This window comes from Mus musculus, chromosome 14, assembly GCF_000001635.26.
Source record: "Mus musculus strain C57BL/6J chromosome 14, GRCm38.p6 C57BL/6J".
Classification (NCBI taxonomy): Eukaryota; Metazoa; Chordata; class Mammalia; order Rodentia; family Muridae; genus Mus; species Mus musculus.
Window position 1 is genome coordinate 7,936,441 of NC_000080.6, and position 13,349 is coordinate 7,949,789.

Sequence of the window (13,349 nt, forward strand, 5' to 3'; positions counted from 1 at the left end):
CTTGTACCTATAATGATCGTTGGCTTTCTTCCCCTAAAGCTAACAGCATCTTTTTGTGTGTAATTACGGTGACTTGTTTATGATAAGTGTACAGGGGACTATCTTGAGAACTTATCAATGTCCCTTAAGTAAATTTTTGCAACACCCAAATGGGCAACTTCTCTTGACTTAATTTTAAAGATGGTCCAGAGTGATTCTAGCCAGGAACCATCTAGTATGAGTTAGCAAGAGTGAGGGCTCTGTCCCCAAAACCTGCTCCCCTGAGACTGTGCACTGAGCATCACCACAGTTGCACGTGCACACACGCACTTACATTAGCACCAGCGCCACACTGAGAGCCACTAGGGATGCATCAGCTTGGGACACTGAACGTGTCTGAATTAGAAGAAGCAAATAGGTTATACAATAATGCCCAAATACCCAAAACCAGTTTCCAGTTAATGCAGTTTCTAAGTAGCCTTTAGCTATTCCAGCTCTTAGAAGTACTTGGATTAGAATCCACTCTGGCATTTGGAATGGATGATACAGCAAGTAGCTGCCCACTTTTGACTTATTTACATTGAGATTCTTTCTTATGCTGAGACAATGGACTGCTGCTAGTTAGAGGCCCAGACTGTGATTGGTGAGTCTCAGTGGGAGAGCCCAGAGGTCCTAACTGGTCGCCTTGGTGTAGATGTTTTTCTTGTGTTTCATTTAAAGGCTTCTTAACAGGAGTTTGTTTTGTGGCCGACTTAGCTAAAGCCTATAGAGGGCGATAAAGGCAGCACTTGTCGGGGGCAGAGAGGCAGAGCGCTGCCTGCCGTCCTGCGTCTCGAAGGTCTCTCTTTAGATCTTCAGAAGCTTTTCTCGCCCTCTTGAGGCTTTAGCGGCAACAGACTCAGGTAACAGGAGTGATTGCTCCTCCCCAGCGCTTCTGTTGAGTCCTCCTGTCACGGTTTGCTCATAAGTATTTCTGTAAGTATGGATTCCTCCGCATGGAGGGATATGTAAATTATTTATCAGCGCCTCAGCGGAGGCCTGAACAACATCTGGTACTGGGTAGACGTGAGAAGCGGGTTTTGTTTTATCTGGCTTTTGGGGCTTCATAGAAAAAGTGGAGTTGGCTGGCATTTTGTGGGGGAGGGGACAAAGTGGGGGTTTCCTGGAAATTAAAGAGTCCTTAAGTTTGTATTATGGCCTCCCTCCCAGGCTGTAACCCCCAAGCAGCAGAGTTCGCAGAACATTCTGCGTTCACCTAATTGTCACAGTGTGGTTTAATAGTCGCTAGCCACATGTGGCTGCCCAATTAAGATGCTGCTAGAGAAACCAAATTTTTGTTATGAAATTTAAAGTGCTTTAAATTGGTCGGTTTCCATCTGTAGCTCTGGACTAACCCAGGGAACGCAGTGCTGTTCGGACCTGCTGTAGAGGGGCAGTCCTTGCACCAGTGCCGAGCCTTCCCTAGGCTTTTCTAGAACCATTGTCAAAATCTGCATTTTAGCCGGGTGTGGTGGCACATGCCTTTAATCCCAGCACTCGGGAGGCAGAGGCAGGCGGATTTCTGAGTTCAAGGCCAGCCTGGTCTACAGAGTGAGTTCCAGGACTGCTAGGGCGATACAGAGAAACCCTGTCTTGAAAAAAAACAAAAACAAAAACAAAATCTGCATTTTAACCACATTCCTGGGTAGCTCCTTTGCATACAGCCCTGCTGCCTCTGAAGAATGGCTGTTTAAGCCAAAGCTGGGGCATGTTAAAACCTTACTTTCCTGGATAGTGTGGGCCATTCATAACAGTTGCTTAGTTCTGAGTACCTAGTGCCTAAGCTCCTCCCGCCAAGAATGTGCACTTTCTAAGACACGCTACGAGTGAGGCTGAGTGAGGGAAGACAAAGGCCACACTTCTCGGAGTTGCAGAGGCAACTTCTAAATACGATTCATACTTAACAACTCGCTGACATTTTTGGAGCATCATTTCATGTGTTCTTCATAACCAGTCTCTCAGTTAGGGTCAGGTAGTTTGTCCATTTTGCAAACAAGGAAATTTGAGATTCAGATTTAACAACGTCGTTTTACTACTTGAAAAGAGTAATTAAGCAAAGTTCAACCTTTGCATGCGTTGCTCTGCATGTTATCAAGAGCGCTACCTATTCCTGCACTTAATTTAAAAAAAAAAAAACATTAACAACAAAAGCAATGACATAAAATCCAGCTCATGTCATGAACACTGCACCCAGACTCCTCCTAAAAAGGAATTGGTGATGATGATCATGATGATGGTGGTGGTGATGATGATAATGAGGCAGCAGCGGCAGTTTAGCTGGGACAGCCAGGGGTTTGGGCCTGTGCAGATCTTGTTTGGGATATTCTCTTGTCTGGAGCATCTCGAGTCTCCTATCCCCAAAGCAGCTCCCCAGTCCTGCGGGTTTGAACATAGGGGTACAGTGTGTGTTTCTGTTTACTGGTAGAAACGTGGAAGCAAAGGCTGCCCCGTCTTGTTATCAGGTATGACAGATGGGAATATTCAAGCCTGTCCTATGAGAATTTCCTCCTGGAGCCGCCCTGGGTCATCGTGTGCTAGTGAGCAGGAGCACGGGGTGCCATAACCTGTCTGATTTATTGAATTCTCAGGAATCAGGATTAAAAGTTAACCAGCCAGCGTCCTTTGCTATAAGGTTGAATGGTGCGAAAGGGAAGATTGATGCAAAGGTGCACAGCCCCTCAGGAGCCGTGGAGGAATGCCACGTGTCTGAACTGGAGCCAGGTAAGCAGCCAGGCTGCCAGCGGGGTCTCCACACCCGTGCTCCTGGCGGTGCTCCACAGCTGGGCCTGAGAGTCAAGCTCTTTCACTGCTGCCAGGCATCGTTTCTAAAATGGGGTAGACATGTTTGCCAGGGACACAGAGACTCTCTGTGTGACAGCAATACCCCTTTCTTCTAGTTTCTCTAAACAAGATCTGCTTTATTTTCTGTGACTTTATCAGATTCCTTTTACATGACATTAATAACAACTTTTATTTTAATAAAACCTTACAGCTTTATTATATGGTTGACTTTATGGCACGAGGAAGGCTATTTTAATCTTACCTTCCTCCAAGAGAATCTAAGACTCTAGGGCTTAATACCTCAGATTTATGGGACTCTGATGTCAATCAACTTTAAAGAGGCCATTCTGTCAGTGAGCGTTTATTATACGTTAGGGATTTGGCAGGAAGCTAAAGCTAGTGAATATACAGCTCTACCCCTCAAAACACTACTCGAGTTGGTACATATCTTTAATCTAGCATTTGAAAAACTGAAGCAGGAGAACTTCAAGTTCAAGGCCAACCTGGGCTACAAAGCAAGACGCTGTCTCAAAAGCAAAACAACAACAATAAAAATAAACAAACAATAAAAAAAAATCAACTGGCTAAACTAGTCTGAATAAGGCTGCAAATTAGAGACAGCCCTCAGTGATACCCTAAGAAAACTAAGAAGCAGATAGTGGCATGGGAGAGTGGGTAGGGCTCTTTGTGCTTTGGCAAGGTCAGGAGAGCTCTGCCAGTGTGGTCTTTGATGACACCCGCTGCTGTTGGGCATTTGTCGTGTGCTCCCCTATGTCCACTGAGGGTGGAAATCTAGAGCAGCACTTCTTAATCTATGGGTCATGCCCCTGTGGGATTCAAATGCCCCTTTCATAGAGCTTGCCTATGGAAAACCCAGCTGTTTACATTATGATTCATAACAGTAACAAAATTACCATTATAAAGTAGCAACGAAAAAAAGTTTATGGTAGGAGGGGGTGTCACCACAAATGAGGAACTATACTAAAAGATTGCAGTACTAGGAAGGTTGAAAGCCACTGGTCTAGAGCATGCATGAACAGCTATGTATGTTTCTCTCATTGGACAGAAAAGACAAATGGAAGATGGTGCCATGACGGCATCTTGGCTGACATAAGGCCATACCATAGAGAATGAGATGGTTCAGTCAGTAAAGTACAAACACAAGGACCTGAGTTTGATCTAACCAGACACCTACCTGTGATCCCAGGGGATATGGGGAGAGACCAGAGGCTTGCTAGCTAGCCAGTCAGTCTAAACACATCAGTGGGCTCCAGATTCAGGAGAGAACCTGCCTCAAAAAATGAGATGGAGAGTCACTGAAGAAGATAACCAGTGTCGGCCTCTGGCCTCCAGACTCCAGGTGTGCAAGCACACACATGCACAAACCTGTATCTCGGTGGATAGGTAGGAAGGAGCCCATACAGTTAGCTCAACTGAGGATATCTGCCCAGAGGCTATACAAGGGTTGACCAGGGTCTCTTTCTTAATTGGAGTGTCTCCCACATAGCCAGGTGGTGGTATTTACTAGCTCTCCATGCATTGTTATGTGACGTTTGCCCTTGGTCCAGGCAGCCTCTGAAGTCCCAGATTATTCTAGCATGTCATAATTGGGGTGTTACTGGTTGCCATCATAGACTACCAGCTCAAAGGAACACGTAGTCATGAGGGCCAGTAATTCATAGAAGTGCCTCCTTTGTGGTCTATGGTAGAGTTTAACAATGGCTTGATGCAGTCACCGGTGGTAATCCTCCAAGGCCCCAAAGGCTTTTTGTTGCTTTGCTCTGCTTTGCTTTATTTCTTGAGGCAGGCTCTCTGTGTAGCCTAGGCTGGCCTGCAATTCATACAGCCCAGGTAACTTCCTACTTAAGACCTTCCTGCCTCAGGCTCACAAGTGTGTCCTTATTCTTTCTTCATTTCAAGGCTTCTTGCCTTCTTGGTAGTAAGATGGCTACAGGACCACCTGCTGCTTCATTTTCAGAGGTCTTGAGAGGCAAGAAATCTATAAGTCTCCTAGCGAGCCTCTGCTCCCGTCCCAGTGAGCTGGGACACATGCCCATTCCTGAGTCACTTACTGTGGCTAAAGAAATAAATTTACCTTGGGGAAAGAATTTTCCTCATCCTGTAAGAGACTGAATCTGGACATTGGGGTGGGGTTCACTTCCCATAAAACATTTTGCCTTTAAGGGAGGGGGTGGGTACCCAGCTGGGAAGCACTAGGAGAAGTGCAGTGCCAAAAGATAAGAGTAGCTGACTACTACTGTCCAGAACGTTCCCCTGTGGAGAGTACCAGAGAAACAAAAGAGGGCCTGGGTCCTCAAGGAGCCAGGGCCTAACTGGTGCAGAGGCCGGCCACGTGATTTGCCGTGCAAGGCCAATCTAGGCAGGAGATGACCTTGACACATGTGACCCAAAACAGAACAGGCTAAGTGCTCCACTTGCTGACATTGCTTGCCTTGGGCTTAATTACAGAGCCTTAGTGCCAGTTGCAACTGTGTTTTTCCCTTCAAGAGGACAAACAGAAACGTGGTGAGAAGTGGACTTTTTCATAAAGGGTGGATTGTGAGGCAGGAGCCTGAGTCTATAACAGAACTCGAGAGTCAAGAGTGTTTCCCAAAGGGCTGATTAGGGAGACACAAAGTAAGGCTAGCTGGCCTTAAAATCTGTGTGTTAGCTGCCAGGCTCCCAGCAGAATGGTGTCTTTAAATGATTCAGCGCTGCCCAGCTCAGGTTGCTTGCAATGCTGTGTCCCCACTCACACCACACTGCTTAGCATCCACGTTTACCATGTGCATCTTCTCCTTCCAGATAAGTATGCCGTTCGCTTCATCCCGCATGAGAATGGCATCCACACGATCGATGTCAAGTTTAACGGGAGCCACGTGGTCGGGAGCCCTTTCAAAGTACGTGTAGGAGAGCCTGGCCAGGCAGGCAATCCTGCTCTAGTGTCAGCCTACGGTGCTGGGCTTGAGACGGGCACCACAGGTAAGAAGCGCTGCTTCCCTCGTTACCTGAGCAGCTCTCTCTGGGAGAGCTGAGGTAGACATCGTTAGCCCCTGGAGGCCTTCTGTGCTCTGTCCTTGGGAAAATGCAGACCTGCGGGCTTTGGAGGAATTGGGGGCCATTGTTTGAACCGGGGTAAATCCAGACAGAGGCCTGTATTGTTATACCTCATTACAGTTTGTTTGTAGCCCAGATGTCTTTCTACAGCAAGTTCCTCAGCCCTATAGCAGGATGATGACAGCATCATTAGCGTCATTAATTTGGAGGACTTTTCTTTGGACAGAGTTTGTGGTACAGCTCCTAGGTCCAAAGGTGGACTGCTCCCAGCCCCCCAAGCCTGTGCATGGCCTATCCATCCCCTTGAATTTTCTGCTCACTGCCAGGGAGGGGAAGGTGTTGAAAAGGCGTGGACGCTCTCAAGCTTTATGGACATGTTCTGCCTTCTGCAGGTGTGAGCACTGCTAGCCAGGCACCCAGTCATGGAGGCTTCCCCACTTGCTGCCTGTCCCTGGGCTGGTGTGGTGCAGAGCAGCCAAGTTGACCAAGTGGTTGATTCCTTGATAGACAAATCCCTAGTTCAGCTTTAATTTGGTAGAAGTGAGCTCACTGAATGGGCAACTCACCTTTTCGCTGGGCATCTGAAAGATATTTCTAGGTGATCCTTTTTACTTGTTGGTTGGCCTTCATAACGAAAAGCCATGTATGTGGTCAGCTTGAGGTAGGCCTCAGCTCGGCCCATCACGTCAGCATTAGAGATAATAAGGACTCTGTCCCTGTAAGCGTCTGTAGAGGAAGTGCACCGTGAAGAAGACACCACTTCTTCTAGTTGCTGTTACTTCGGGCTTGTTGGGGAAATCTTTGGTCTTCCTGCCCCTTGCCATACTAGGGACAGAACCGATTGTCTTTCCTGTGCACTAAGACATGGTTTGCTGTACTTAGAGCAAACCCAACCCTGAAGTGAGAGTCTCCTCAGTGGTAAAGGAGCCCTGCCCAAGTTAGGAGTGGCCAGTGGACTGGCATGCTGCCAGGAACTCTGGCCAAAGCAGTGCCCTCCATAAAACCACCCCCTCAGTGGCGTGGGTCCTGCCAGATGCCCTTGGCACACCCAGCCTGACTCCCTGCTTCCCTCTGAGCCAGTACTTTGCTCTTGGATGAGATCTACCTTGCACTTTGGGAGAGCAAGACAAAATGGCCCCAGTGGCCCAGCACTCTCTGGGAGTCCATAGGACTTGAGGGTCATCTCCAGGTCTGTGATCTTAGAGTTTAAGAGCCCTTAGCTCCTGACCCTAGAAGCTCATATTATACCCCAGTGGGCTTTCCTGAGGCGTCCTAAACCAGAACTCCTTCCCTCCAGATGCCCAGAGTGGTTTCCAGGCATCCATACAGGCGAGGGGCCCTCCTGGCAGGAGAACAGTAGCAGACCTTGGCCCGGCCCCACGGCAGCCTCAGCGTGGCCAGGAGCCATCTGATCCCCTGTTGGCTGCTTTGTCCCAACCTTTCTCTGTTTCCTCTTGGTATTTCTCACCCTTCTGGAGCTCAGATGTCAGGCTGTACTCTAGCCTTGTAGCTAAGGATCTGGTCCCAGCCAGAAAAGGCCTGGAACTCACCCACTTGCACCCTCTGTAAATATTTCTCCGTTCACAGAGAGGGCATCTTGTTTGCCTAGGCTGCCTGACCTTAGACTTTCCACAGATGTCTGTTCACACAGTTGCAGCATGAGGAATGCTTTCAGAAAAGGATCCGTGTGGCCAGCAAAGGGCCCCATGCCCTGCCTGTGTTCTCGGCCAGGCTTGGATGTCTGACTCAGGCCTTACCAAGGGCAATGCAGAGAATTTAGGGCAGGAGTCTGTGTTCCAGATACAAGCCTGCAGTTAGACCACAGAGTTTAGGGCTCTTTGGAAAAGCCCTAAGGGTTTGCATGCAGATGGAGGAAGGGAAGGCCACCACCACACACATCACATATTGGTTATAACCAGTCGATGATGATATATGTCTACTTATGAATTTTTTTCTCTCCCGTCTTGTCTTGGGCCAGTCCTTTGGCAATAAGATGGACAGATATCTCATCTAAGTCATACTTCTGCGTAGTAAAGTGATGTGGGGTGGGTTCCAGATAGTTCTTGATTTTTAATTCCTAATTTCCCCCTGTCCACATCATCACAGCCTTTTCGGGCTCTGGGTTGACTAAAAGGGGCAGAGCTCCTATCCAGGATGGCCAACTTTGCCAGCTTAACCTTCAGGACATTGTTCTAGCCATCTTACAGCCACTTCCTGAACACACCACCCCTTTGTGGCTCGCGGCCTGCATACCCACGTGGCCCCAGCTGCTGGAGGCTGGGGGAGGGGCTTCTCAGAAGCAGTGTCAAGGTGGGAAAGTAGGGAGCCTTTGGGACAGCAGCCTCAGGAGTTTCCAGAAACGGCTGGCTCATGTTTGGGGGTCACACCATAACAGCTCCTTTGTCTTATTGATAAGCAGAACAATAATTCTTTCTCTGGCCCAGAAACTGTAGTTAAACCAAAATATTTCCCAGCTGGGCTAGCATCTGCAGCTCTGTCAGAGGTATTGTGCCCCCAGAAGATGTTACACTAGGGTGCCCCCTAGAGGGCTTCTAGTGGACAGGAGCTGGTGTGTGACACCCCAGCGGCTCCCACTGACTACCTAGCACCCCTCTGGACTACAGACTACAGGCACAGGGGATTAAGGGTGTTGAGGGGCCAGGGTAAGTCAGTAGTTGATGTTCTCTTTGCCTTCCTTTTTGTCCCAGGGCAACGTGGCAGTGAGGTCAGGTGTCTCGAGGCTGCAAGTAGGGTGTATGTGACAGTTGTCCTTCGTGTATACCAGTCTTCCTCCCCATCCTCCCATGTGCCTTTCCCCACCACCATATAGTGGTTTCTTGGGCCTAGACCCAGTTGTGCACCTGTGGCTTGAATGTAGCACACCACTTTATGGTAGTACGTCCCAAGTTACACGTGGCCTGAACGCAATGTGGAATAGGAAATGCTGTGACTGCACGTTGTGCTTGCAGAGTGACACAGGGCCTAGGGTCTGGTGCGGGGCTCAGTCAGCACAGTTGCTGCTCAGGTGCTTCTCTTGTTGCTGTATTCATGGCCAAGGGGGTGGACTGGCAGCTCACAGAGCAGCCACAAGATGTAGACGTGTCTAGATGAGGAGAAGGGGAGGGGAGACTGGATTTCCTCAGCCTCTTCCACCAGAGGAGAAGTGTGTGGTCAGAGAGAGTGCCACGCCTCCCTTAGAGGCTCTATTGCCGGGGGCAGCACTTCAGACTCACAGTGACAACTCACCCTCAGCCACATTCCCAGAGACAATAGCCTTGCTCAGGCACTCAGTGGGCGAAATGTCAGCCACCCTCTCAACCTAGCCTCAACAAGGGAGCTGCACCCCCATGCCCTGTGCTTCTTCTCTGTGCCGGGAACTCAGATGTAGAGCCAGTTGGTTCCTATCTACCACAACAAGCACTTAATGTGGGCAAAAGTGTGTCTCACCGCTGTGTCCCTCCCGAAAACCATCCATATATCACACTTCTTCTCTCCCAGGTATCCAATCAGAATTCTTCATCAATACCACTCAGGCAGGCCCAGGGACATTATCTGTCACCATTGAAGGACCATCCAAGGTCAAAATGGATTGCCAGGAAATCCCAGAGGGGTACAAAGTCATGTACACTCCCATGGCTCCTGGAAATTACCTGATTGGTGTCAAATATGGCGGGCCCAACCACATCTCGAGGAGTCCATTCAAGGCCAAGGTGACAGGTAATGAGGAGCCTCTTTGTTTTTTCTCTTCTGCCCTGCAGAGCCAGTCTTATAAAATTACTGATAGTAGCAACCACAGTCTAATCTTGACTATAAAGAGGTTACATGTGGGCAGCACACATGCTGACCAGCTCTGTGAGCACTGAGGCAGGAGTGCCTTCCCTCCTGGAAGAAAGGTAATTGCTTTCCTTTAAGCCGTGACATATTAGGTTATAGATAAATACAACTCTGGGGAGCAGTGTTCACGAGAGCCGTGATGCACTCATAGAGTCTCCTCGGACTTCAAGTTCTTCTAAGATGTAATAGAGCTATAAACTCAGCATTGTCGCAAAGGGTCAGGGACAGTTGATTTCAGGGCTGTAAATCACACAGATTCTGTGAGAATGTGTGGGGTTTGTGTGGACTGGCACAGAGCTTACTGAAGAAGATAAATTAAACAATAACCTGGGATGGTAAATACATAAATAAGAGAGTAGACACACAGCTTTTTTGTACCATCTTCTCTTGTTTTCATTGTTTTTTGAAGAGAAGCATAGCAGATTTCTCATTTATTCTCACAGTGCAGACGTGAATACCCTATGCTGTATTGCCCAGGGGCTCTGCAGAGGGAAGCAATAGCTCTGTTCTTCAGTACACAGCATAAAGAAATTTAACTTTTTATGACAAATCAAAAACGGTAGTCTTGCCGGGCAGTGGTGGCGAATGCCTTTAATCCCAGCACTTGGGAGGCAGAGGCAGGCGGATTTCTGAGTTCGAGGCCAGCCTGGTCTACAGAGTGAGTTCCAGGACAGCCAGGGCCACACGGGAAAACCCTGTCTCGAAAAAACGAAAAACAAAACAAAACAAAACAAAAAAACTGGTAGTCTTCCTAAGAATACTCTTAAATTTAAGACTCAAAAGCCGGTGTGTGGGTCTAGAGAGACGGCTCAGTGTTTGAGAGCACGGCAGCTGATACCTGTAGCTCTAGTGTCAGATAGTCTAGTGCTGTTCTCTGACCTCAGAAGACACTTGCATGCACACGACACTCAAGTTCACACAGGTACATACACACTAAATCAATAGATTAAAAAAAAAAAATAGTGTGTCTGAATCCAGTGTGCTCCAGCCCTGGAAGGCTAACTGGTTAGAATGAGAGAGAGAAGAAGTTAGGAAAGGGTGCTGGGTGGCTTTCTGTCTCTATCAGAGAAGAAATATTTGCAGATTGGAATAACATATACTAGCTTAACTCGGCCCTCATTTCTAATCTTCACTTTCTGAATTAAAAAAAAAAAATCTATAAATCTTATAAAGCCTATCCTTAAAAAATATTGAAATACCAAGCAATAAAGCTCAGGGTAACCAACATACATACATACATACATACATACATACATACATACATACATACATACATACATACTGAAATACCAAGCAATAAAGCTCAGGGTAACCAACATACATACATACTGTGCTAAGTCCCTTCTGGGCCACATGATTCTCTGTTACCTAAGTGATGTGGACTCATTGTAGAAAAATTATAAAACTCGGATAGGAAAGTCATCCTCTCTCATGCTTAGAGTCCATTTCGGTTCTCTCAGCCATTTATACTGCGTTATATAAAGTATTCCATAGAAACAACAACAATAAGAAGATATGAATTCTACTAGGACTTAATCCTATGGAGGGATTACTAGGCCTTAGCAGCCATGGCTGAACCTGGTCCATTTACCGAGAAAACCAGATTTTAGTTGCCTGAGACCCTAAGGAAGAAAAGGACATAGCTTGATGGTATATACTTACCATCTACCTACCACAAAACACTGAGGCAGGCAGAGTGCAAGTTTGAGGCCTGTCTGAGCTACATAATGAGACCCTTTCTTTTTTTTTTTTTTTTTTTTTTTCTTTTGGTTTTCCGAGACAGAGTTTCTTTGTGTAGCCCTGGCTGTCCTAGAACTCACTCTGTAGACCAGGCTGGCCTCAAACTCAGAAATCCACCTGCTTCTGCCTCCCAAGTGCTGGGATTAAAGGTGTGCGCCACCACGCCTGGCTGACCCTTTCTTTTTAAAAGTAACTATGAGGACTGCAAGCCAGGCCTAGTACTGCACTCCTGGAACCCTAGTTCATTGGAAGACCAGGCATTCAAAACAAGCTTTGGCGAAATGAGGCCCTGTCAAAGAAAAAGCAAGCAAAAGCAACCAAAAACCCAATGGTGGATATGGATCATGGCAGTTTGATTACCTGGCAATGCACAGCCGTCTGGATTCGAAACCTTCTATCACAGACATATATACAAATCAAAAATATGAATGGAGTGGTTTTTGTATCTAGGTATTAGAGCTTTTCTGGGTCTTTTATAAAGGGGTATATTTGCCTCGTGGCTGACAGGACCACACTCCACACAAAACACCCATTGGCCTGGCCATTCACACCCCCCTCTTTCCCATGTTCTAGGCCAACGTCTGGTCAGCCCAGGCTCAGCCAACGAGACCTCCTCCATCTTGGTGGAGTCCGTAACCAGATCCTCAACGGAAACGTGCTATAGCGCCATTCCCAAGTCGTCCTCCGATGCCAGCAAAGTGACCTCCAAGGGCGCAGGCCTGTCAAAGGCTTTTGTGGGCCAGAAGAGTTCTTTCCTGGTGGACTGCAGCAAAGCTGGTAGGCAGCACGGGTCTGCTGGGAAGGCTTAGCATCGGGCTGGTATAGACGAGACACTTCTCCTATTTCAGTGTCCCTCACTCTAGGATTGCCTGCAAAGTCCACCCCTCCCCGACTTAGAAATAATTATGTTTCTTCCTCTGTCCTTCTGCTCTTAATATCACATGAGCAAAGTGAACTAACTGATTACCTAAGCCACTTCTCTGATACCAGTTGCTTTACCCAGAGTTTAAAATTGATTTAGGCTGAGAGATGCCTCAGCAGTTCAGAGCACTGGCTACTCTTCCAGAGGACTGGAAGGGACTCTGGCCAGCTTGAACGCTACGAGTGTGGCTCTGTCAGCCTTGCCCTTCTCCACCATTCCCTATGCCTTGCTGAAAACCAGTAGATTACATTCCTAAAGCTAACCCCCAAGGTCTGGTCCCTTCTTTAACCACTTCCTCCTCCTAGAGCTGACTACCAAGGTCTAGCTATCAAAAGCTGCCTTGGCTCACCTAATTAACATGCCCAATTAAAGTCAAACACCTCATCCTAACATGGGGTTTCCCATTTTACCTTTATAGACAGATTTTCCTATGCACAGGTCTGTCTCCTTTCTATCCAGGAGCAGGTCCTCTGTCTACCAGAACGGATAACCCTCCTCCCCCTCCGGATAACCCTCCTCCCCCTCCTCCTCCTCCTCCTCCCCCTCCTCCTCCTCCTCTTCCTCCTCCTCCTTTGTTCCCTTCCTCTTCTCCCTCTTCCTGAGTTTCCAGTGTTTGTCCCTTATTCCCTGATCTCTGTCCCTCTGGGGTGAATACATCTCCTTTTGCTGAGAATTTGGTCTTGGGGGTCCTGAACCAATACTTTCCTTTCAGGACCTCTGTTCAATTCCCAGCACACCCGTGGCAGCTCACCCTGTCTATAACTCCAGTTCTAGGTCTCTGACACCCTCACACACATGTACATTATTTCCTTAGGTTTCAGTGCTGAGTTGCCTAGCTCTAGCACCCAGCACACCTGGGCTGGAAGTCAGTTGCTCCTTCCTTCCTTCCTTCCTTCCTTCCTTCCTTCCTTCCTTCCCAAAGCTTTGTGCTTAGGTACCTTGGATGGGTTGCTTAACGGGATCACCTAGAAGTGATCTTTTCCCAAGTGGGAATCAG

General features: G+C 47.7%; 1 protein-coding gene across 3 annotated transcripts in view; it reads left to right on the forward strand.

Moving 5' to 3' along the window:
* The window catches only part of Flnb (filamin, beta), a 133,668-nt gene that overhangs the window by 118,520 nt on the left and 1,799 nt on the right, over nucleotides 1–13,349 (forward strand). For all 3 annotated transcript variants that reach the window (XM_006518050.2, NM_001081427.1, NM_134080.1), the window contains 4 exons: nucleotides 2,607–2,739; nucleotides 5,605–5,781; nucleotides 9,355–9,573; nucleotides 12,004–12,207. In XM_006518050.2, the coding sequence (XP_006518113.1) occupies nucleotides 2,607–2,739; nucleotides 5,605–5,781; nucleotides 9,355–9,573; nucleotides 12,004–12,207 (733 nt within the window). The remainder of the gene's footprint in view (nucleotides 1–2,606; nucleotides 2,740–5,604; nucleotides 5,782–9,354; nucleotides 9,574–12,003; nucleotides 12,208–13,349) is intronic.